At 34.6% G+C, this 25,339-nt stretch overlaps 2 protein-coding genes across 2 annotated transcripts; one reads left to right on the top strand and one right to left on the bottom strand.

Moving 5' to 3' along the window:
* The first annotated feature begins 263 nt into the window (after nt 1-263).
* On the top strand, nt 264-11,370 carry LOC130812405 (PX domain-containing protein EREX). Its single transcript, XM_057677977.1, has 10 exons — nt 264-545; nt 6,656-6,766; nt 7,365-7,463; nt 7,550-7,636; nt 8,079-8,187; nt 8,335-8,906; nt 9,126-9,290; nt 9,374-9,616; nt 10,213-10,428; nt 10,988-11,370. Exons 1-10 carry the CDS (start codon nt 354-356, stop codon nt 11,210-11,212), a joined length of 2,019 nt encoding a protein of 672 aa, XP_057533960.1. The 5' UTR covers nt 264-353; the 3' UTR covers nt 11,213-11,370.
* Nucleotides 11,371-11,929: 559 nt separating this feature from the next.
* LOC130812421 (signal recognition particle subunit SRP54 2) lies at nt 11,930-19,604 on the bottom strand. Its single transcript, XM_057677978.1, has 9 exons — nt 19,147-19,604; nt 18,148-18,247; nt 17,592-17,745; nt 16,111-16,261; nt 15,850-15,998; nt 14,445-14,545; nt 14,189-14,346; nt 13,502-13,616; nt 11,930-12,630 (listed from the first exon to the last, which is right to left on the bottom strand). The coding sequence occupies exons 1-9, from the start codon at nt 19,375-19,377 to the stop codon at nt 12,293-12,295; spliced, it is 1,497 nt and encodes a 498-aa protein (XP_057533961.1). The 5' UTR covers nt 19,378-19,604; the 3' UTR covers nt 11,930-12,292.
* Nucleotides 19,605-25,339: the final 5,735 nt, after the last annotated feature.

Genomic DNA, 25,339 nt, shown 5'->3' with positions numbered 1-25,339 from the left:
AATATTAATATTAGTTTATTTCGATTTATATAATTTCAATATATACTTTATATAATTTTCTATGTAGTTTATTATTTTTTAGATATTAAAACTTGAATTATAGTTAAAAATTATGTAAAAAGTACCAAAATATAACCAAGATTGCAAATTAGGAACATACCTCGTTATTCAACACGTGCCAAACGATCCGAGTATAAAAATGGTTAATAGACACGTGCAAAACACGTGGTTTAGTCTAGTAGCTCCCATTTCTTTTAACTGTAGTAGCCAACTAGCCATAGTTCCACACTTAACAATTCAATTCCTCGCCAAAAACTTGCAAAAAACCAAGAAATTTCAGTCCAGAAAAGATCATGAATGCATATGGGATGGATTTCTTATTTGACGATTTGGGAGTATCAGATCAATTCTTGTATGAAACCCTGACTCGTGAATTTCACTCTTCTTCACCCCTTCAACAAGAAAAAGTTGAATCCGCCTTTCGCCATGATGGTACTTCCCCTTTACCTTTGGGTATGGATTGGAGTCCCCCTCCTCAAAAATGGGTATGCCTTTTTATTTGTTTATTTTTGATTTTTTATGGCTTATATGCTAATTTATTGATTTCTGGGATTTGGGTTGTTTAAATTAATTTACTATTTACTTGATTATTGTGAGTTTCTGTCACATTTAATGTTAGTGAGCTGATTTTTTGATGAAATTTTAACTTGGGGTTTTGTTAATTAGGGTTTTGGGATTTTACTTAGAGGATTCAGGATGATACAAGGGGTGTGCTAGAATGTGGGGGTTTTATTTGGATCGAATTTAGTTGTGTGAAATTTGTGTAGCTAGAATGTTTTCTAAGATGTTGGAATGAAGTAAAGAGGCAGTCCGGTGCACAAAGCTTTCCACCACTAGGGTCTAATGATGTAAAGTGGTATAAGCATTCCACATTGTCGGATGTTTTCTAAGATGTTGGAATGAGAGAAGGAATATGCAATTGATGAGAAATTTTATTTACCGCAAGTGCTACGATTAGGCCTGGTGTATTGGGCCGGGGCCCACTGGAGACCCCGATCCAACCCTAAATTATTAGGGTTTTTCTGAGAGACCTTCTATAGTATAGACGCCTCTCAAAAGAGCCCAACCCACATTCTCGACTTACTATATTTATAAAATATCTTAATTTTAAAAGAAATTACTGTTTTTAAAAAAATCATGCGCGTGTCATTCCTAAGAGAAGAAAAATGCTGTCTTGTTGAAAAATGAAAAGTTTTCTGATTAACTGTATATTCCCAAGCAAGCATCATTTATTAATAAATCAGATTTTTTCATCTCCCATCTTCAACTATTGAACATACACACCTTCTACAACCTCAAAATATTGTCTAACAATGGAAGAAATGATGCTTAAATTCGATTGTGTTTTTTTTTTTTAAATAAAGCTTCATCAATGGTGGAAGAAAACAGTGATGTTGAAAAAAACAACAATGTATACTATTTGGGGAAGGTAATAAAAGATGTTGTGGTTCTGATTTTTTTTAAATAATTAAGGTTCATCAATGGTGGAAAACAGTGATGTTGAAGAAGACAACTATGGCTAATTTTTGGAGAATTGTAATAAAAGCATTTGTAGTTATATTTTCATATATTTGGGGATATAACCAAAATATAATTGGTATTTTAACTGTGAATGTTTGACATAGGTCGATGTAGTTGGGGGTAAACATTGTGTAGTAACAATATATTTGGAGTTATAACATAATACATTTGGAGTTATAACATAATATATTTGTGGTTATAAGTAACATACTCCCTCCGTACCATTTAATTTGCAGCATTTTCCATTTTGGTCCGTTCCACTTAATTTGCATTATTTTTATTTTTGGACTATGGCCCACCACTTTCTTTTATTCTTATCCATACATTTTTACTATCTTCTAGTTTCAACCACACAATTCATTCTCTACCATTATCTACCTTTTTATTAAAAAACAACTACTTTCTCTTTGCTTCAAATTATATGGGACAGAGTAGTATATATAATAACTTAGGGTTATAACATAATATATTTGGTTTTAAAACAACATATATTTAGGGTTATAACATAATGTATTTTTGGATTATAACAACATATATTTGGGGTTATAACATAATGTATTTTTGGATTATAACAACATATATTTATAGTTATACAATAATATAATTGGTATTATAACTGTGAACATTTGACATAGGTTAATGAGTTGAGAGTATAACATTGTCTAGTGTGGGTTATAACATTTTTAGTTGGTTTTATAGCATAATTTAGTTGGGAGTATAACATTGTTTAATTGGGGTTACAACATAGTTTATTAGGGTTTATAACATAGTTTAATTGTGATTATAATATTGTTTAGTTTGGGGTATAACATTATTTAGTTGGGATTATAACATTGCTTTATAGATCCAATATATTATAAACTACACACAATTATAAACACAAATACAATCTACTATAAACCTATATGTATAACATTATAAATCCAGATACACACTATTATAATTCCAACATAATCCCAAATATGAATACATAACAATACGACAAATACCAATATTATAAACCCAAATACACAATATTATAAATCCAAATACATAATATTATAACTCCAGCTACTATAAGCCTTTTGTTTGGGTACTTAATCAGCCACCTTTGACTGTTAAGGGTTGTTATTTTGATCCTTAGAAGAAATTTTTTTGATCTTCTTTGCGAGTACAGAAGCCAAGACATCACCATCACTTATCTTTCCCAATTTTAAACCCTAAAATCAAGAACAAGTAAAATCAAAAACAAACAAATTAAAATATTAAAATACAAACTTTAATTAGCTTAAAACACTAACTTACTTTCCTTCTTCAACATCACTATTTCCACCATAGTTGTCTTCTTCAACATCACTATTTCCACTATTGATGAAGTTTAATTTAAAAAAAAATAAGAGGATTGTAATTCCAACTAATATATTATATATAACACAATTAACCCAAAAAAAGTGAAAATGAAAGCTTTGAAAACGAAAATGGTGAAGATGAAGCATAAATACATACCTTTGATGGTCTTATAAATGTTGAAGAAGATAAATAGAAAATAAACAACAATGGAGTTTGAGAGAGAAAGATGGAGATTGAAAATCACTAATGGAGTTTGAGAGAGGACCATGAGTGGTTTATGTCAGGAAAAAGTGAAATGAAAACTGAAAATGGAAGTTGAAAAGTTAAGAGGAGCGCGTGTTTAGAAAATTTAGTAATTTTTTTTTTTAATTTATAAATTGGGTTAGTCCAAACTTGAGATGACTCTTGTATAAACGGTCTCAAGTAAGAATTTGTGTAATTATTAGAGTTTTAAAAGAGTTGGGTTGAATAAAAGTTGGGCTGAATAGGGGTTCTATTGAAATAAAATAATAAGTGATTCTCCTAAGAAACTGTCTTTATAAGAGACAGCTCTCCAGGCCTAGGTCCAACAATTTAAAATAGAGAAAAATTTAAAAATTGATGCGCGTGTTTGTCCCTATTTGGAGTTGGTGTTATAACCTATTGAAGTTGGTGTTATAACCTATTGAAATTGGTATTATAATCTGTTAAAATTGGTATTTAAAATTGGTGTTATAACGTATTAAAGTTGGTATTTGGAGTTGGTATTATAACCAATTTGGAATTGGTGTTATAACCTATTGAAGTTGATATTATAACCTATTAGAGTTGGTATTATTACCTATTAAATTTGGTATTTGGAGTTGACATTTTAACCAATTATAATCTATTATAACCTATTAGAGTTGGCATTATAACCTATTCAACTTTAATAGGTTATAATGCCAACTTCAATAGCTTTAACACCAACTTCAAATAGGAAAATTACTTGCTAGACACGACGAAAGACAAATTTTTTAAAATAAATTAATTAAACATGAATCTGAACATGATAATGAACATGAAATCAGAAAATAAAGAAAACAAATAACACAAATTATAGTAGTAAATTGCTTGCTATGGAGGAGGAATGTATCTAGAATAGAAAGGAATGCAAAAAAGTGTATTTCTGATAAATTAGGGCTAAAGGAAAGAGAGATTGCAAAAGTGGAAAACAACGTAAAACTCTAAAAAACTGAATAATTGCATCAAGTGTTTCTCAAAATATTAAGGGAAATTCTATATGGTAAACACCAACTATGGCAAAAGGCGAGTGGTAGCGATTATTAAAATTTTTTCCACAAAATAGTACTCAACTCTTGGAAAAGTAGCTATCGTAACATTATTAAGCCAAAAACGTTTAATTTCTGTTAACTATGGAAATGACATAAATACCCCTGTTTCATTTCATTAAAAATCAGCACCTCCTTCCTCTTCCATTGAATGTGTTCTTGTTTGTTCTTGTTTCTCCACTAATGTTCTTCCTCTTCCATTGAGATTTGAGAGTGTTTGTGGGAGGGGTTGGGTATTGGGAACCAAAAAAGAGGCTAATCTGTTCACGATGGAGCAATTTGTATTAATTAGGTATGTTTAGGTTAAATGGATATTGCATATCCCTAATCCCTGCAGGCTGCATAGATAATATATATGGATCGAATCAACGACTAGTAATAAAAGTTCTGCTGCTTCAGAGTGTCCCTTCATCATTCATGCCTGTCTAAGGAACTTCTCCAATAATTGTAATGGGAATCTAAAATTTGAGTTCCACTTTTGAAATTAATGTGTTTTGTAGTTTGAAATTAATTGCAAAGAAATTATCCGATAAAAATAGAATATAAGTTTATATGGTTGTATTTAATTTTTTTTTTTTGGTTAAATTGCAATTAATTTGTTTGAGGTAAAGGTAGTTTAATTGAATTGGTAGTTTAAATTGTGAAATTATCCAATAATTGTAATGGTAGTTTAAATTGTGAAATTGGTAGGGAAGATGATTGAATATTTGGGATTCACATGAATATATATGAAATTTTTTAGAAAAGAAAGGGGATTAGGAGAATTATCAATTATGGGAAAAGATATTGACGATGAGGGAATTTCTAGGATGCAACCATGTGAGAGATTTAGTTTTAGTGTAAGAATTAAGATATGAATGGAAGCCATGGAAACTCAAGAACACACTGAAATGAAGAGGAAGAAGATGCTTCCTTTTATTGAAATTAAACAAGGGCATTCGTGTCATTTCACCATTCAACGGCTAATAAACGTTTTTTGCTTAATGTAGTTACTGTAGTGAGTTTTCAAACAATTAAGTGCTATTTTGTGGAAAAAAATTTAAGATTAGTTACCACTCGGCTTTCCCTATAGTTGGTGCTTACCAAATATTAAATAACTACCGTTTCTTGTAACTTGTAACAGTCTACCCTTGCTAACCTAAAATTGACTAAATAAATAAAATAAATAATTAAAACAATTGAAATGCTCCAAAATCTAACGAAACAACTTTCCAAAAGGTAACTCCGACTCAGCGTCCAAGAAATATAGGTGGAAGCCAAGTCGACTTTTGTGCGCCCAATATTCCTGCTTCTAGAAGTTAACACCGACTCATCGTTAAGAAAAACTAGGGTGAAACCGAGTCGGCTTAAAGTGCGTTCTCCAGCTTCAGCACCGACGAAGACTCGACATTTAGGTAACCTCCACCTGAAGTCGAGTATTGGAGATGTTTTAAGCTCCATTTTGCATTTATCTTGATTGCATCCCTACATATTAAATCAACCAAGTCTTGTACTAAAAATTCTTTAAAATCACACATAATAATTCAGTTGCTCAAAAACCATTGTAATAACATATAACAGAGCAACAAAGCTATATTCACCTAAAACATTTCAGTATTCCAGTAAACTAAACTACCAAAAGAAGTACATAAATATGTAATTTAAATTGCACTTATCAACAATCATGGTGGCTAAAAGATGAAGAATGGTGATATATTTGTCTAATGATAATATCATGAGTAGTTTCGTACTTAGATGTTTGGTATGTAAGATTAAGGTTGTGATTCACATGGAATTTTAAGCGAACTTGATACAGAGTTATATTAAAGTTCTAAGAGTTATAACCATGCCTTTTGGTTATAGGTTGTGCGTAAAATGAGAATGAATATAATTTGTCATTTGCAGTATGCATTGTCGAATTGTCATTGAGTTGCAGTAGAGTTTCATAGTTAGTTTTGAAGAATCCGTTATTTATTCTGAAAGGAAATACTGCGATGATACGAGTGGTGAAATATTTGGGTTGAACCTTTCCCTTCAAGGTATGTGGCCATCGACATGGCTGGTTGGCGTGAACCCTTTCGGCTTCTAATGATCCATGATCTTGTCAACAATTGATACTGCAATGTCCCATGAGCTCTTTGCAGGGTTTGGAACAAAAATTAAAGTGTAGTTCAGTTGTTGGTGGATAAGGTAAAGAATTTGAATTGTGTGGATTATATTAAAAGAAGAAGAAATGTGTGAGAATTAAACAAATTGGTGGGGACAAAGGAAATGTAGCAAACTAAGTGGTACGGACAAATATGAGAAATGTAGCAACTCGGGGACTTAGGGAGTATAATTTATGTATGCCTATTCATGGCTCATTGTTTGCTGTTGGTTATACTTAATATATTGCTTTTCACCTTGTGTTTAGATTATTGTCTTGATTTGACTTGCGGTAATTGAATTTTCTGCAGGAAGGACGTAAGACCGTTTGGCCTCATGATCCTCACACCGGATGGAGCTACTGTGTAACTGTTCCTTCTTGGACTACCATGTCAAATTCAAGAGGCTCTGGTCCAGTTGTGGTATGTATTAAATTTATTTGTTGTATTAAATTTATTTGAACTCATTTGTCACTTGGATTCCTAATGAAAAAACAAGCAGTTACAGAGCTTGCCTTTGATTTCTGTTTCATGCTATAATCGTGTGGGGTCAATTCTAGTCTAGATGATAATATATGTAGATAATCCTTGTTCATTCTTCCTTCTAAATATTTCATTCAAACTTCAAAAAAGCTAGTTTCAAGAAAATGCTGGCCATCAAACTTTCTTTCATCTTCCTTAATAATTTTTTAGCGTATGTTTCTAACATTGGAGCAAAGGTTGCCTTTGTTTTGTGGTTAAAGTCCTTGTCCCTTCTTTTTTGGATCATTTTTTGGGACTGCTGTGGGAGGCTGGACTGGTTGAAGTAATATACTATTATTTATGCTTTGATTTAGGCGGTATGCCTCATGCCTGTTCTGTACATTTGGGCATATATTCAAAATACTGTTTTCTTTCTTTTGATGGTTCTAGTAAGTGGTATTCACTATAGTCATTCCTGTCCATATAGCCTCCCCACTGTATGATTTTTATTCGTACATGGCTCCTTTTTGGATTTTGTTCACACTATTTTATGGGACAGTATTACAGGGTTCAAGTGGGCATACAAACACCAGAAGCAGTTACAACCACTCGATTAATATTACGAAGATTTAGTGAATTCGTGAAGCTGTTTTCAGAGGTTAGATTAAATTATTCATTAGCTTTAATGCTGTTGTAGGACATTAACTATAGCTCTAATTAATATATAGCTCCTCCTTTTCACAGCTCCAAAAATTATTTCCCAAGAAAGTTCTTCCTGCACCTCCTCCAAGGAAGCTCTTAGGAGTTCAAAGCCAGATTTTGGTTGAAGAGGTAAAATTTTTATTAAAAATGATCGCTATAGAAAGATTCCTCTTTCTTATCCTTCTAAAATGAATGTATTCACCTCTTTTTATAATGCAAAACTTGTTTTCCATTTTTATGTCCAAAAATTAATTACACGGGCATCAAGAATAGCCCAATGTAGATTTTGGAATATGATGATCTACTTGTTTGTGCTGACTAAATTTCTGTGTTTGATCTCTGTCTTCCGTTGCTCCAGAAGGATAACTTCTATAGGCTAAATCCTTATTTCAAAATCTTGTTAAATTGGTCACTGTTGTATTTTAAAACCACTTAGGATCTTCTCTCTCCAGTCCGCCGTCGAAATGCACTCAAGCGTAATGGGGTTTAGACTTTGTTGTAATATCTTCAAACTTTCATTGTAATATGAAAAATGAAGGACTATTATTCAGCAATTGTTTCTTTTAAACAGAGAAGAATTGCTTTGGAAATTTGGATGGAGAAATTGTTATCAAACCTTGGCGTGTCAAGGAGTGCACCTGTGGCAATCTTTCTGGAGCTGGAAGCTGCTGTCAGGTCTTGTAGGTGTTTTCCATATAAATCTTAGTTTCCATTGCTGTTTAATACTGTATTTTTTCAGTGGGTGATTCTCGAGCACCTTAACTATGTTACTAAGTTTTTCAACCTGGCAACCTAATCAAACAAGTGATTTGATTTTTTGTATTCAGCATTCAATGATTCATCTGGAGGCAGTGTCTCTTCATTTGTTGAGTATCAGTCAAGTTCTAATGTCTCTGTGGTTGGTGATGCTTCATCAGTCGCATCAGATTACTTCGATAGTGCTAGTTATGAGAAATCTGATGCTATAACACCTAAGCATGATAATCATGCTGTATCTGTAATTAGCGGGGAAAATTCTGCGTCAAATTTCGACAAAGCTAGTGGTTGCAGCAAGGAGGATAAATCTAATGAAGATTCTCTAGGAAATCTTACGCACCTGCCAACTGAAAATTCTAGAAATGGAATAAGTTCTAAAAAAACTAGTGAAATTTCAAAGTGGGAAACATCTAGAGCTCAGAGTGAAGGTGAGAATTGTTCTGCGGGAGAAGAAGGTTTGATAGATGAAGGTCTACAATCTCTTAGCAATCTATTGGTGGCTCTTCCATCAGATGACCGCAATAAATTTAGCAGGGTTCTTGTTACCATGCAGAGAAGACTGACTACCGCAAAAGCGGATGTTGAGGACCTTGTTGCTAGATTGAATCAAGAGCTTGCAGTGAGGCAGTACCTCACAACAAAGGTACTTTTCTAAATCAAGATTTTTTTTGGTTTATCTATTTTTATCCTCCCTGCATTTTGTTAGATTATGCTATGTACCCCCCAAGCTTCACTTTGAGACCTTACTTGATGGCAATGGTGGTTGCCCCTTCATGTCCATCCTATAACTCGACCTTACATTAATAGGCGAAATACTTTTGATAATGGCTTTGTAAAGATTTGTGGGATTTCTTTTCCGCAGATCACAGATCTGGAAGTAGAGCTGGAAACTACTAAAGTGAGTACAAAAGGAAATCTTCAACAAGCTTTTTCATTTGACAAGGAGAGGTACACTCAGATGCAATGGGATATGGAGGAACTTCGGAGGAAGTGTTTGGAAATGGAAATGAAATTGAAATCTGAACAGGTTTGAAATCGTACAAACACTTGTGACCTAGAATAATCGCTTTTTAGTCTTTTTTTTAAATAATTTATTGTGTGATCTTTCAGGATGAAAGCATGCGTATAGTTTCAGAAAATTCAGCTATTACCCAGGAGAATGAAAACCTGAGAAAAGAATTAGATGTCACGAAGGATCAACTTGAGAGCTTACAGAAAAATCTAGAAGCATCTGAAACAAAATCGAAAACGGATTTGAAAGTGCTTGGTAAAGAGGTTAAGTCTCTTCGAAGTTCACAAACAGATATAAAGCAGGAGCTTAGCAACTTGATGAAAGAAAAGCTAGTACTGGAGGTAGTTTTTATTCCAAACGCTGACATATCTTTTATTTTTCACAATTGGTATGAAGGTGGTAGTCTGGTAGATGATTGTTTAATCTATACGCGCATAGGGCAATGTATCTGCATTAGATCACCATTGATCATGGATTTTTCATTAGAGCAAGTTTCCAGTCATCTTTTTTGAAAGTCTTACGTATATTGTCTATGTCTAAGCTTTAGTTGAGATGATTTTCTTGTTCTTTTTCTTTTTTTGGGAAAAACAAAAAAAATATACCAAGGGTCAATCAGAAACAATCTCTTTGTTGGCATTATCAGTAACATGGGTAAGATTACGTACATCTAATCCCTCAAATCCCCACACTGGGAGCCACTTACTGGCATTAGGATGAAGAAATGTTGTATTGAACACATGGGTAATATTACGCACATTAGTAACATGGGTAAGATTATGTACATCAGTAACATGGGTAAGATTACATACATCAGCAACATGGGTAAAATTTCCATGCCAGTCATGCAATTATTTTTTTGGTAACTTTTCGAATGTCAATTCTTTTTGTACATCGTTTGTGTTTTAGTAATATCTACCTATTATCATCTTGATACCAGAGAGACCTCAAAAATGAAAAGCAAAGAAAGGAATCTGCAAAAATTGTCAATGATAAGTTGCTGCTTGAATGTTCAATTCTTCGAAAACGGCTGGAAGAGTCTAGTGTGGATGTCCTAGTTGAAGAGGAAGACAAATTAGTGTTGGATACTTCGTCATCAGATGCTATTGATCTACTTACAACGTCTGATAATCGAATTGGTCTTCTTCTGGCTGAGGTACTTTCTTGTGCAGTTACTTTTTCGTTTGTTTCATGTTCCTTATGATCTTAAGGTTATCAACACCCTCCTCCCCTCATTAATGATTACTGATCCCTTGCTGTTCTTTGGATTGATCCTTAGCTGATTATTAACTGCTAATTAGTTTTATGTCAATAGGCCGAGGCCAAATTATACATCTTCGCCACTAATTTTGTGCCTGCATGAATTAGTTACCAATTTGTTCCTAAGCTCAACAAGTCAGATCTAGTGATTTGGTCGAAAGGTCCGTCAAAGGGACCAAAGTTTTCTGGAAAGTAATTAAAATTGTTTTGAAGGGCGCTCTGATAAATTTGTCATTGGTCTTGTGACCCATATAAGAGGAGAGTTGGCAGCACAAAAACCTAATGGAACCTCATAGGATTTGTGTGCGGCCAACTCTCCTCTTATGTGGGTCTTGTTGTGTACAAGCCCAATAACAAATTTATCACGCTCTTATAATAATTTCATGATTATTCTAGTTTTTACGATCTGCTTTCTACGACCTGGTGGTTTCGTTTTAATGACTTTTAGTTGACAGGCACAGTTGCTTGCCGATGATGTTGAGAATTCAGACAAGTCAGCCGATTCAGCCATATATGAGCTTAGAAAGATGGTTACTGAACTCTTTATAGATAATGCCAGAACAAGGAAGCAAATCAATTCTCTTATCCGATGCGTTGTTAAGACACAAAACCAGTTTGATAAGGAGGATGAAGGAGAAGTGGCATCCCCGAAGCAAACCGTCTTGGGCAAGTTTTTGTGAGTATTCGAGGTTAATAATGTACAGCTATGTTCATTTTGAATGTAATATTTCGAGCAAATTGTTTGAATAATATTGGACTATTGAACTATTTAATCGGCAATTCCCTTAAAGGACATATGTAATAAAATAAAAGAAAAACGATAATTTTTTTTCTTTTCCGTTGCTGTATTGGCTTAATGATCATTCTTAAATATTCCTCTTGAAAGGATAAATTTCTGTTCCCTGTCAATTTGGGTTGTAAAGGGCATAATTAGAGGAGCAAAGGCACACAAAAGTGCCCAAGGTTAACAATACAAGAATTCATCCCAAGCACTATTCCTGCAGTATCTAAGGCTGTTTAGGGTAAAAGGTTTAGGTCCAATTTTATTGCACCTTATTTTTTTTTATACCCTGTTCCTCTTGATTTGCACCTCTAAATATAAAGATAACTCCATCCATCCCTTGAAAAGTAGGTGCTATATCAAGAGGACAAAGGGAGAAATTTGTAATTGGTGAACAAGACAGATAAATAACAAGTTGATTAAAGAAATAAATAGTGGAGAATAAAAGATAATTGTAAAAATTATTACCAAAAGAGAAAATTGTGCAGGGTAAATGAAAATTGAATGCAAATTAATTGAGACAGTGTTATCGAGCACTCGGCATTAAAAGATTACAGTCATCCCCTTATCCAAGGCAGTACCCTTGGGGCACTAGCATGACACGAGAACAAACTTAATTAACCCAATAGGTAATCAACTTATTACTAATAGACAAATAAATATAATTGTCAGTAAGATTTATTAATGTTAGTAACAATTAACCGGTGGATAGATAACTAATTGTTTACAATTCTGATGTATGAGCTTGAGTCTTGAGATAGTAATTACTAATTAGTTTACAATAAAAACAAACAAAAATAGAAACCTATCAATGAACGTACTTTACAGCAACGAGAGATCAAAGAGCAGGCAACTCGAATATTTGGCCGTAAATCTGGGAAGTAGCCGGAGAAAGCAAATTGGAATTTCGAAGATATAGCCAAAAAAATTCATGCCAGCAGAAGCTAATAAGAACGAACAGCACATTTGAAAGGACTGATCACTTGTCTCCTCCGCCAAACATACCCATCATGTCTTTAGCTGAACCCATATTTCCCAATTGTTTCATTAAGTTCTGCAAACCACCGGTACCTCCTATCTGCTTCAACATCTGCGGAGGAAGAACCTTGCTCATATGCTGTGCATTCATGTTGCGTGACAAGGCGCTCATATCTCCCTTCTTAGGAATCTTAAGTCCCTTCATCTTGCTCCAGATCTTGGCAAGACGTTTATATTCCTCCATCATATCCATAACTTCTCTAACAAGACGGCCAGATCCACGAGCAATACGCAAAATTCGTGATTCGTTCATAATCTTTGGGTTTGAGCTGTCCAACTCTGCAACATCAAGATCAAAAATAAAACCAAGAAAACTATGTTCAACCATTGTCCAGGAAAAAAGAGGAAGTATTTTCTTTACAGATTCTACCCTAAAAATACAACAAATAACAGAAAAACTACGATAGAAGTAATAGTTAATTTCTTGATTTTTAGTCTTCAAGTATTGCTTCGGTTTTATGTTTGATCAAGCACACACAAGAAACCATCCCTTCTTTTATAAAACAACAGACGTGCAGACATTAAGATAAGACGTTCAGACATGAAAGTATATGTGTAGTTTAATCAAAAGAAACGATACACAAGTCGTCCCCCACCCATCATCAACATATACACAGCTCTTCTATAACACCTCTAAAAAATAGGAGTGAAGGGATTCTCATTTGACATTACTAAGCTTCACATAGTAAATAGCCCGATAAAAACTTCTAGAAGCATTGACAAAATAAAGCAAACACAGTTTTCATCTAAAGAATGCCTTGCCCAGGGAAATTGGACCACTTCATGTTTCGAGAATTGTGCCAAAGTTAAAGTTCAAAAAACAATAGTGTACCAAATTAAAGACCTTTATTACAATGCCTAGGGTTAAGAATTGATGTCTCCACTTTTTCTTCACAATCTTCAATAGAACTTCCAATTATTTTCATTTAACCTGTTATGATTTTAAGGCAATCACAAAATAAATTTTATTTGTTCACAATCATAAATCAAGCTTTCTTGTGTACCAGAAAATTTCAAACATGAAACACAAAAGCAATCAAAATACAAACAATTACAAACCTAATTATAAATCAATATTCATCCAAAAGCAAATTTTTAATATAATGTCACTTATTTTAATCCAAAATGGAACATCCTAAAACCCACCTACCTTCATCTGTCATTGAATCCATCATGGTCATATAGCGTTTGATCTTTGCTTGGCTCTCTTTTTCTTGACCTTTGGGCATCAACTCAGAACTGAATCCAGGAAGCATAGAGAAAACCTAGCATTAAAAAACTTATTAGAGAAGAGCTTAAAAGGTGCTCAAAACTCAAAGCAGCTACCTACCCTCACCAACAATGACTAACACTTACCATCAGGGGGGAAATAATCATAAATGGAAGGGACAAGCAGACATGAAACACAAAGCACCAGAGAGATGTGGAGATGAGGTAGATAGGGAAAGAAAACATAGCATGACGAAGATTGAAGTGTCCAACTTGCTGCCGTTGAGAGTAGAAATAAGAGTACTATAATAGATGATAAAAAGTCAGGCACCAGACAGCTGATCAGCGCATTGCAGCTCAGAAGACTGGAACTTTAGTAATTGGATAGATAGAAAATTAGAAGGTAGAGGCGTTTTTGCAATATGAAGTTAAGCCATAGAAAGGGCAGTGAGAAAAAAAATGTGAGAAGCAATCAGGGGGGAGGATGTATTAGCTGAGGAAGAGAAAAAGATCGAGTCACCAGCCAGTCAACAAAGGTAAACATATAAGTATACAAATTACCGGTGCAATCAGAGCCATGCCTAGAGTTGACATACAAACGTCAATTATAGAGACGGCTACAGCATACCTGACCAATAGGACCCATCTTCATGATATTCTGAAACTGCTCATACATGATTCTGAGAGTAAAATTCCCCTCAGATAATTTCTGCAAAAGCTCAGGCTGCTGGTCCATGGGAACCACTTCATGTATCTTATCCATGAACCCTGACCAGTCACCCATACCTTATGGAAAGAAAGAAACGGTATGTCAGAGCAATCAAACAGTTACAGCACAAATGTACAGAATAAATAAGTACAAAATACGAGGATGGGGAACATACCCAAGAGGCGGCTAACAAATGGCTTGACATCAAAAACCTCAAACTCATCCATGTGCTCTCCTGTTCCAATGAAAATCACAGGACTCTTGGTCGCAGCCACACTGCACGGCAATTACATCATGAATTTACATCAAGAACTTACAGACTAAGAGAATAGAGGATTACAAAGCACCTTTTCAACATATCAACAACTCTATTCAAGCACAAAGACTTCAAATAAGAAAAGGCAACCTAAAAGCCCCACTGTGTCAACATCCTATGAATTCTAAGAAAAAGTTGTTCTGAGCAAGAAAGATGATCCTAATTAACAAATCATGGTAGGTTAGCGTATGCAGTACATCGATAATCTCATGATCGAGCTCATACAATAAATAATCCCGCAGGATAAAGACAAAAATAGTTTTACAAATATTGTTATGACTTATTATGAGTAATACAAGCTTCTTTACGTGATACGAGCATTCTCTATTGCCAACGACAATAAGTTTCCTACTCTTTCATAAACCCATCATCCCCCACGTCTTTCAAAGATTTTCCCCTAAAAACTAACAATAACTCAATCTCTTCAATTGCAAAGTTTGATGTGATTCGAGAGATGGTACTTTTTTTCTGGCGTAGGGTGGATCCCCCTTGCAGGCATAAGGGGGAGGGGCGTTGACTGTTGAGACTTAAAACCTTTGTGCAAGGGTAGAAGAAAAAGCCTCCAACCACTAGGCTAACCAATAATTCTCACAATAGGAATGGTTCCCACCTCTTATAATATAATAGTTATTAATCTTAGCCTCCACTTCACTAACAGTACGTGTTGCTTTCGCTAGCCCTCCAAAAAGACAGTGGTGGTCTTAGTTAACTTCAATTCTGGCAACTTGAATTGTTGATCCAACTTGGCCTCCAAATCACCAATAACTCGTTAATATGCTCCATCATTGCATGAACTTGGCCTCCAACATTTGATTTGATTTATATAGTAGAATAGAAAAAGAGAAAAAAAAAAATGAAATATGACCTGCTACTCTCTGATGCACTATCAAACTGTTATCTGTTATTTCTTTTACTGTTTTAAATTGCTCGATCAAAATTTTGCTCGTAGCACCCATAAACTCTTGCCGATACCATATGCAATGGTACACTCGAGTTAAGCCCCGAGTTTGTAAGAATAACTTTAGATTAATTGAAAATAAACAGTTAAGATAAGAATTTTGACAACTACGACAACATCCAATAAAAAAAGACTCCTTACACCATCTGTACAACTACACCTGCTAAGTCATACCAAAAACATGCTTGCTCCAAACTCTTCCATGAAACCGTTCACAAACACAATCTCTTCTACTTGGCATTGATGGGGAGAAAAAAAAGGATAGCTCTAGAAACATATATACTTTTCTAATACCACAATACTTACGCACTAAGAGCACCACCTCCCTTTGCATGACCGTCCATTTTACTAATAATCACAGCTCCAACTGCAACACTTTGCTTAAAAGCTTGAGCTTGATCAAATGCAGCTTGACCAATACTACTATCCATGACAAAAATGACAAGGTCTGGTTTCTGAAACAAAACACATAAAATAAGCAAGGTTCGTCTTCCTTCACTCACAAATAAATGCATACAATAACAAACAAATCCAAATCCAAAGATAATAAAAAACTCAAAAGATTACCGTTGCCTCAGCAACTTGTCGCATTTCTTCGAATAGAGAAGCCTCTTGCTTGTGGCGTCCACTGGTATCAATGATAATGAGATCATATGATTCTTTTTTAAATGTATCTACACCATCAACAGCAATCTTCACTGGGTCTGATTCCGTGTAACTGTTAACGTAGAATGTAATTATCAATGGATATAAACAATGGTCTTCAAAAATACATTCTTGCTCGTGTTTAAATTTTAAAACCCAGGTACCAAAATATCAAAAGAATTTAAGCGTCATGATACAATGGAATCATATCTTAGAGAAAGTAAAGATTGCAAACTAAATCCAACTATCAAAAATGGGACTTTAACTCTACATATTGCATAATATGTCGATCTGATAGGCTAGTTTTACCAGATAATAGATATATCAAAAACATTGTAGCAACAAAGATGTAGATTCTGAAAAAGTACAAAAATTTGTCATACTTCTGTCTAAACTCCATTTTGTACCTTGTTATTTCTTCGTTAATCAGCATGAGGTACAAAGCCTTCTCCCAAAAGTGCCTAATACACTCATGACTTGCACTCATTACTTGAAATTTAAATGTCATGAAGATTTCAAAATTCTACAATTACACTAACGACTGCCATAAATGCACATATTTATTCCCTATTATTTGACATTAGTACTTGCCACAATGAGGATAAAATGGAGAGATATATTCAAAAAAATAAAAAGAAAAAAATCAATAATACAACGATTAATCATTGTGCAATCACGTAATTAACAGACCACATCACTTGAGCTTTGAAAATTTAAAAGCCAAAGTTCCCTTATTTGGTCTCAATTCTTTTTTCTCCCTTTATTGAGGGAAGAGGGAGTGGTTGGTGTGCTCACTATTAGCAATTCCAATTCATCAATATTTCATCCCCCTTGTCCTCTATGCAAGCTACAAGACAGTCAAAATCTACCTCTTAGCTCATAACACCATCACGAAGCATATTTTTCGGTCCCCCTCCAAGAGAAAAAAAAACATTCAAGACTCTATGTAAAAAGAAAAAATAAACAGTGATTCTAAAAAACAAGGACGTGATAAATAAAAATAAGCTAAAGACAAGAGAGATTAACTTAAGAATTAGACACATCAAAAATGAGGTAGATTCTTCACAGTTTCAAATCAATTTTATACATACTGTGTTCCTTCTCACCAGCCTACATTCTGATTCAAACTCGAGAACAATCAATCTGCCTTATCAGATTAGATAGGCATCACAAAAACCAAGCTCTAACAATCAATTAAGTTATAAGTGTCAATCTCCCTTCAACCATAGCAAATACTTGTCTCTTCTCTTCTCATTCTCAGAAAAATTCTTCTACTTTCTCTTTCTCTCTCTCTCTCTCCCTACCCCCAAAACCCAACAAAAGATCTTCTCTTCCCAGCAATTTCACCCATCTACAAACAATAGGTCAGCATATTCAAAACAAGAAAAAAAAAATCACAATACCTTCCAAAAAAAGGAATCTTAGCTTTATTAGCATTTTGCTTCAACTGATCATAAGCACCTGCCCTAAAAGTATCAGCACAAACCAGAGCTGGTTTCCAACCCTTTTTCTGATGATAATAAGCATATTTTGTACATGTCGTTGTCTTTCCAGACCCTATAATTCAAGCACACAGCATAATCATTACTCGATGACATTATCAAATCATATCATATACAAGAAAAAGAGAGAAAGGTGAAATCCTCCTTTACATATAGCTTAGACATGAAAACAGGAGGCAAAAGAAGGAATGGAAATGGAAACCATTTTCATTCCAAATTTTCAAAAGGCGCAAGCTTCGAGAGATTTGATTCTTAAAAAAATATTTCATCTTTATTTTAAAATAAGAGGGAGAGCTCCCCTCTTTTCTCCTATCTTCTTTCCCTCCAAATCCTCCAGCCAAACAAAATATCTAAAAGGCTAAACTCTAGCTTACTCCCTACTTGCAGTTAATAGTTTCATGTAATAAAATTAACAAGATCAATAGGGTTTGCCCGAATATATTAAGGACAGAAATACCTTGCAGACCAACAAACATGACAATGCTTGGTTTTCCTTTCTTTGGAGTAAAAGATGGCTTTCCAGCATCCAACATTTTGCAAAGCTCATTAAATACAGCCTAAAAAACACAAACTAATTAGTCGACTCCAGAAAAAGCAAACCTCCAACATGTAATCTTTGAAGCAAGCTTATAAATCAATCCCTACCATGCACCTTGGCGGAAGCTACTTTAGTGTGCAATGGGGCTACATAAGTTTGCAATCAAATCTATCCCTATAGAGGAATATAAACCTAACTAAATTACAATTGCCTTCAACTAAACAACAAGTGTCTTTTTCTAACCATTCATCTCATGTACTATACCAACTAAACAGCAGTTTTAATGCAAGATGATACAATGACAACAAATATGCATCACCCCAATGTCAATAAGCGAGTCCCGCTCAAGCGAACAATAAGTGGCTCCCACCCAAGTGGGATTAAGAGTCATCTCCGACAACAGAGACTATGTCCAATGAAACTTTGGTAGCAAAGGTCATCTCTAACTTCACATAAACTGGACCAACACATAATTCAATGCAAAAGGATAATTCAACACAAAATCTCAAATTTTCAACCAAACCAAATCTTCGCAACAAAGCTTCACTTCCTTCAAGCTCGTAAAATTTAAGACTACAAACTCACGAAATAACAGAGGGGTGAGCACAACCTAATTTGTATAAATTCCCAATTCGCTACCTATTTTGCAAAATTAAACCCAAAGAATTCATTTTTTTTCCCTTGCAATTCGTAGGGTTTAGCAATTAGAAAAACCCAATGAAGAATGATCCCAATTTAGCCCTACAAATTTACTGCTTGTATTACTTATTTGCGATTGCCAATAAAATTATCTACGCTACAGTAAATATGCAAGCAATCCATCAAATTCCAAAGATCAATACGTTAAAACCAACCATATACATCTAATACACCAGAAACAACAAAACCCTAAAATTGACAATCGAAACCGGAAATTACCTGTTGAATAATGCGACGCTTATTATGACCAGCTGCAAGATCGTCAAGATTAACAATCTTCTTAATATTAGTGGTCATGTCTCTAACAAGTTTAAATTGAACATCGGCTTGCAAAAGGGCACGAGTGATCTCATTGAGACATTCATTGAGAACTTTCTCATCAATGACTGTCGCATTGCTCATCTGCTGAAGAGCACGCGAAATGCTCCCACCTAATTGCGCTAACACCATTTTCGCTGAATCGAAAAAATTGAAGGTAGGATTACGTCGTCTTGAAGGTGATGATGAATTCGTAACCCTAGAATTTGGGGAATTGCAGTATTGAGGCCGAAGTTAGACAATAAGACTTAGAGAATATAAAGAGAGATCAATTAGAAATTTAGAATGTTTCGATGCGTTTCATGATGAGTAATGACAATTATACATCAGCTAAACCCTGGAACCCGATTAGATCATGAATGAATGACGGATTTTTGAAAGATAATTTTTAATTAGATCGGCTTATTGAAAAATATAACTTGTAAGTAAATTTTTACAATTAGTTGGTTTCTTGAGAGATTGTTTTTTTTGAGAGACATCTCTTAGACTCACCCTATTAAAACTTAATTAAACTAAAATATGATAATGGACTGACCAAATTAGAAATGATCTTTCAAAAAGACTATCTTTCACAAGAATTGAAAAAAAAGTCTTTTAAGGAGGGAATGAGACTTTAGCCTTAAAAAAGTTTAAGTCTTTGTTTGTATTAAGGAAATAGGATAAAAATTGAAAAAGTTCTCAAGAAAAGCGTCTTAGGGGAGGGTGGTATTACTTATTCTTATTAGAATCAGATTACATCAAATCAGATCAGATCAGACCAGACCAGATCAGACCAGATCAATTCAGATCAGATTAGAAAAGTTCAGATCAGACCAGACCAAATCAGATCAGATCAGATCATATCATATCATGATTACTTATTATTATTATTATATTATTATTATTATTGTTATTATTATTATTATTATTATTATTATTATTAGAGAAAATTCTAACAAACTACCTATTCTATACATGAATTTGCAAAAAACTACCTTTTCTAATTTTTTTTGAAAAAAACTACCTTATGTAATGCTTTTGTTTGCAAAAAACTACCTCTTAACGGATATGAGAGTTTGACCGTTCAAATTAACGTTTGACTCTCACGTGTGACGCACGTGACCCATTAATATTTGAACCTTCTTCATTGCTGCTTTTCAATTCAGTACTGTTCTTCGTTGTTCTTCGCTGCTGCTCTTCGAAAGATCCATACCTGTCCTCTTCTTCTTCCAAAAAACCGGTTCTCAAAGTTCTTGAATTCCCTCCCTTCTTCCTTGAAACATCTTCCAGCTGAAGCATCTAACCTTTAGAGGTATGTAGTACTACTCAATTAAGTTTTTGTTCTTCATTCTTGTATTTTATTTTGTCTTTAATTTCGCTCCCTTCTTCCTTTGGCTGCTGTTATTTTCGGATTTAATTTCCTCTTTTTATCTTGTAATTTGTTAATTGATTATTGTTGTGTGAAAATAATGTATAATGGTTCCTAAAATTAGATAAATCAGTAAAATGAAGAAATTGAAAATCTGGAAAAAAGGAAGTTCTTCGAAAATGCAGCATTCTAGGTTGGCAAATGAGTTGATCAATGTTAGGACAGATGAGGTGGAGCTTGAAAGAAATGATGTGGCACATGAGGTTGTGGATGACCTGGAAAGAGCAAATATAGTTGTTGATGTTGGGAAAATGGGACCACCAAACACATATACGGGTTATAAAGAATGTTTAAGTGCTAACCCTAGATCTAAAACAAATAACTCAGATGCTATTTCAACCCTAAACCTTACACCAATTGAGAGAGGTTTAACCCTACAGCAACAACTTTCTGATTTTAAGGATAGTAGTGATGGTATGCCGGGACGCGAAATGTGGCCGACAACCAGTTTAGCCAAACCTCTTCCTCCACCATTTCGAAAGATGCCTGGAAGGCCTAAAATGAGGAAAAGAAAAAAGGAAAATGATGAAGGTAAAGGAGGTAACAAGCCTGTAACTGCTGTTCGAGAATTCAAGGAACGAAGATGTGGTAATTGTGGTGACTTAGGCCACAACAAAAGAAGATGCAAGAATCCAGCCAAAGCACATCCAACAGGGACGAAGTCAAAGGGTGGAAGGCCTAAAATGGGAACTTCTTGCTCCAGCAGTCAACAAACGCAAACACCAACAGCATCTACTTCATGTATAGTGGATCAACAAAGTCAAATATAGAGCTGTATTTGAATTGAGAATGTAAAATTTGTTTCTTTGAATCATTACATGCTGTATGTGATGTGTTGTATGTCTGTATCAAAGCAACAAAAGGTTAAGTTGCTGAATGATTAAGATCATTTTGTTTAACATCATTGTTCATGCTCAATGTTGATGCTGTATGTTGATGAATGTCTATATGTCTGATCAAGTATAATAGCTGTATCAATGTTGCTGCTGTATGTTTAAGATCATTTTGTTTAAAGAAGTCTGGTTGTGTTAAGCATGTAATGAAAACCAGCTGTATCAATGTAAGCATGTAATGAAAACCAGCATGTATCAATGTAAGCAAAGTGTTGAATGAAAACATTCAGCATGAACAAACAGCAAAGTGCAAAGTGCAAAGTGCATTGTGTTGAGTATGACAGCAATTTGCTGAATGCTTAGATACAGCTACTAGCCTTATCAAACATTCATTAGCTTATCAAACATTCCAAAACAAACAACATTCCAAAACCAAAACAAACAGCAACCACAGCAAACAGAAAAACAACCCAGCAAACACCAAACATACAGCTACTAGCCTTATCAAACACAGCAAAGAGCAAACACACCAAATAGCCAAAAACAACAAATAGCAAACAGCAAACACAATACACATTACATAAACAAAAGTGTATTTACAGTTCCTGCAAAAGAAATTAAATTGAAAAAATAAAAGCTTAATTCATGAATCATCATGATCAATTTACAATACCCAAATCACTGTTACAATTAATCTTAAATAGGTCCTAAACTTCAAATACTAGCCTTGATTAATACAAGAAACAGTAACAAAAAACAAACGAAAAACCCTAATACAAAGCTTGTAAACTGATTTCCATGCTTCCTCTCATTCATCCATTTCTTCTTGATCCTTTTAATTTCTGAAATTGCTTGTTCCTTTTCATGTTCCAAGCAACAAACCTTTGATGTCAAAATCTTGATTTCGGTTGCCAATTGTCGCTTCTCCTCCACAAGCTTGTTCGTCACTTCTCTTTGCCAAACAACCATTTCAGGATGATCAACCCATTTAAACTTTTTGCATCCCCTCCAATTTGTATCAGGATCATAAAAAACGCAAGTCTTAAACCTTCTTCCTGGATTTTCCTTGGTCCATGAAACCCTCCTTGCAAAGGGAACTCCACACCCACATCTTTCAGGTATCGAGTTTTGCGTTGAAGAAGAAGAAGACATTACTGATTAATTTAGGGTTTTTCGAAGAGGAAGGAGAGAAAATTAGGGTTTTTTCAAAGAAGAGGAATGAAATGGGAAGAAGAGCAGTACTGAATTGAAAAGCAGCAATGAAGAAGGTTCAAATATTAATGGGTCACGTGCGTCACACGTGAGAGTCAAACGTTAATTTGAACGGTCAAACTCTCATATCCGTTAAGAGGTAGTCTTTTGCAAACAAAAGCATTACATAAGGTAGTTTTTAGCAAAAAAAATTTAAAAAGGTAGTTTTTTGCAAATTCATGTATAGAATAGTAGTTTGTTAGAATTTTCTCTTATTATTATTTTGGTCTGAGCCTGATGTTTGTCACATGGGCGATCTTCAGAAATGAGAATGGCTAGAACACACTCGGCTGTTTCTTCATCAAACAAGGACTGGATTAGATCAACTTTCCAGCAAACATTATCCCAATTAATCAAATCATGAACCAGAAGCTCCATATCGGCATCATTTCGTGGGCGAGGACATGTAGCTTTGTTTTTCCACACAATCCATTTATCACTCCATAGCCTGATGTTTGTCCCTGAACCCACTCGCCATACTAAGCCGTCCACCAGAAGATTTTTTGCATCCCACAAACTACGCCATGTAAAGCTAGGGTCGTAGCCATGAAGAGAGACCAAGACATCCGAATGTTTGAAGTAGTGTGCCTTGAGGATAGCAGTGACTGCTGGGTTTACCCCTGAATGGATTCTCCAAATTTGCTTTGCAAGAAGAGCTTGGTTGAAGACCTTCAGGTTGCGGAACCCCATGCCTCCACTTCCTTTCGGTTTGCATAAAGAGTCCCAACTATGCCAATGCACTTTCCTTTCTGAACCATTTGAGCCTCACCAGAATCGGGCAAGCATGCTGTGAATGTCATCAATAATGCCATCTGGGATACGAAAAGATACTCATCATATATGTCGGTATCGCCTGCACTACAGCTTTAATCAATACCTCTTTGCCTGGTCATGAGAGTAATTTTTCCTTCCAACCCTAAATTTTCTTCCAAATTCGATCTTTCAAGCACGTGAATATCAATTTCTTCGATCTGCCAATCAAGGTTGGTAACCCCAGATATTTTTCATGTTTTGCTACTTCGCGCACGCCAAGCAAAACACTACCTTATAACGGTTTTTCATTAAAGTCCAGGTAGAGGAAGCACACCCAAGAGACAATAGTTTGATAAACAGAATTGAGTTTATGAAGAAGGAACGATCCAAATTGTGGTTAGAGGAATTTAAGGATTGGATGGATCAGGGCTCTGAGAATTGGGTTGATGAAGGTAAGATTGCAACTCTGTCTTTTGGTAACAGCAATCTGGGAGACACATCTAAATGGAGACATATTGGAGCAAGCTCAAAATACTTGGAATCTGTATCGGACTCCTTTATGAATTCAGGAGATGATAGGAGTTCAAATGCTCAGGAAACTAATAGCTCCTTTGCAAGTTCTGCAGCAGGCAATCATTGTTGTCAATTGCTTCAGTTTGCTACTGAAAAGGGGGAAACAAAGTCCCAAATTCTTGCAAGGGCTCTAGATGGAGATCCTTCAAAGCTTTATTTTGCTAAAGGGAAAATATATCGGCAATTAGCAGATTTTAACTCTGCTGCTGCTAGTACCAGTGCAAAAGATGGTGATGAGGAAAAGGATGGTGTCAGTAGTAGATCCTTGACTGCCACTAAAAGTATTGAGGAGTTAGCGCCTTCCTCTGGACCCCGAGTATCACCTCCGCACTATGAGGAGGACATTCTGTATCGTCGCCACTATATGGAGGAAGAATTTTGGGTATGCTTCCTCTACCTGGACTTCAATGAAAAACACTAAAATGAAGAAGGAGATGGGTTTAAAGAATCACGTGACTGTCACGAGACGATCAAGGGTTAAATTAAACGGTCAAAAGGTAAAAACCGTTATAAGGTAGTGTTTTGCAAAGAAATGTATTATACAAGGTAGTTTTTTGCAAAAAATTTTACATAAGGTAGTTTTTTACAAAAAGGGTATAGATTAGGTAGTTTCTTATAATTTTCTCTAAAAATAATTTATTTCTTATAATTTTCTCTAAAAATAATTTATGGAAGTCATAACAATGACATGATCATCCAATTTTAGGGGGAAAACTTTTATCGAGAAAGTGACACTTAAGCAATTTTTCACAATGATGATGTCAGTTGTATTTTGTTTTAATAATAGTTATAGATTTTAAAAGTGGTATGTGTATATAATAGCGAAAAAATAAGACATAATATAAGTAAATGAAAGAAATATGTTAATAAACTAAAGTGTCATAGTAAGTTTACGTCAAGATTGAGAGTGCGGGAAGTCGAGAACACAACCAAAAATAAAAATGTGACGTAGTAACAAGCACAACTGAAAATAGATAACATAGTGAACTTAGAGACAAATTGAGTAATTTCTTCTCATTATAAGAAGTAATAAGATTCCCCATCCTCAAGCCTCTAGCTTATTACTTAACATCAAAAGAACTAACTGCAGCTTGTCATTGCAGTCTGCAGAGATCATACCTGCATTTCCCTAGTCTTACATATTCATGAAAACTGAATATCTTAATGAATAACAGTGATTCATAAAGTTAACAAATCACTTTTATGTGGTAGGTTTTGATAGGAGGAGAGTTTTATGAATTTTTATTTATTTTATTATTATTATTATTATTGTCTT

The sequence above is a fragment of the Amaranthus tricolor genome, chromosome 1, assembly GCF_026212465.1.
Source record: "Amaranthus tricolor cultivar Red isolate AtriRed21 chromosome 1, ASM2621246v1, whole genome shotgun sequence".
Lineage (NCBI taxonomy): Eukaryota > Viridiplantae > Streptophyta > Magnoliopsida > Caryophyllales > Amaranthaceae > Amaranthus > Amaranthus tricolor.
The sequence above is the reverse complement of the archived record's forward strand: the minus strand, read 5'-3'. Positions and strand labels throughout refer to the sequence as shown.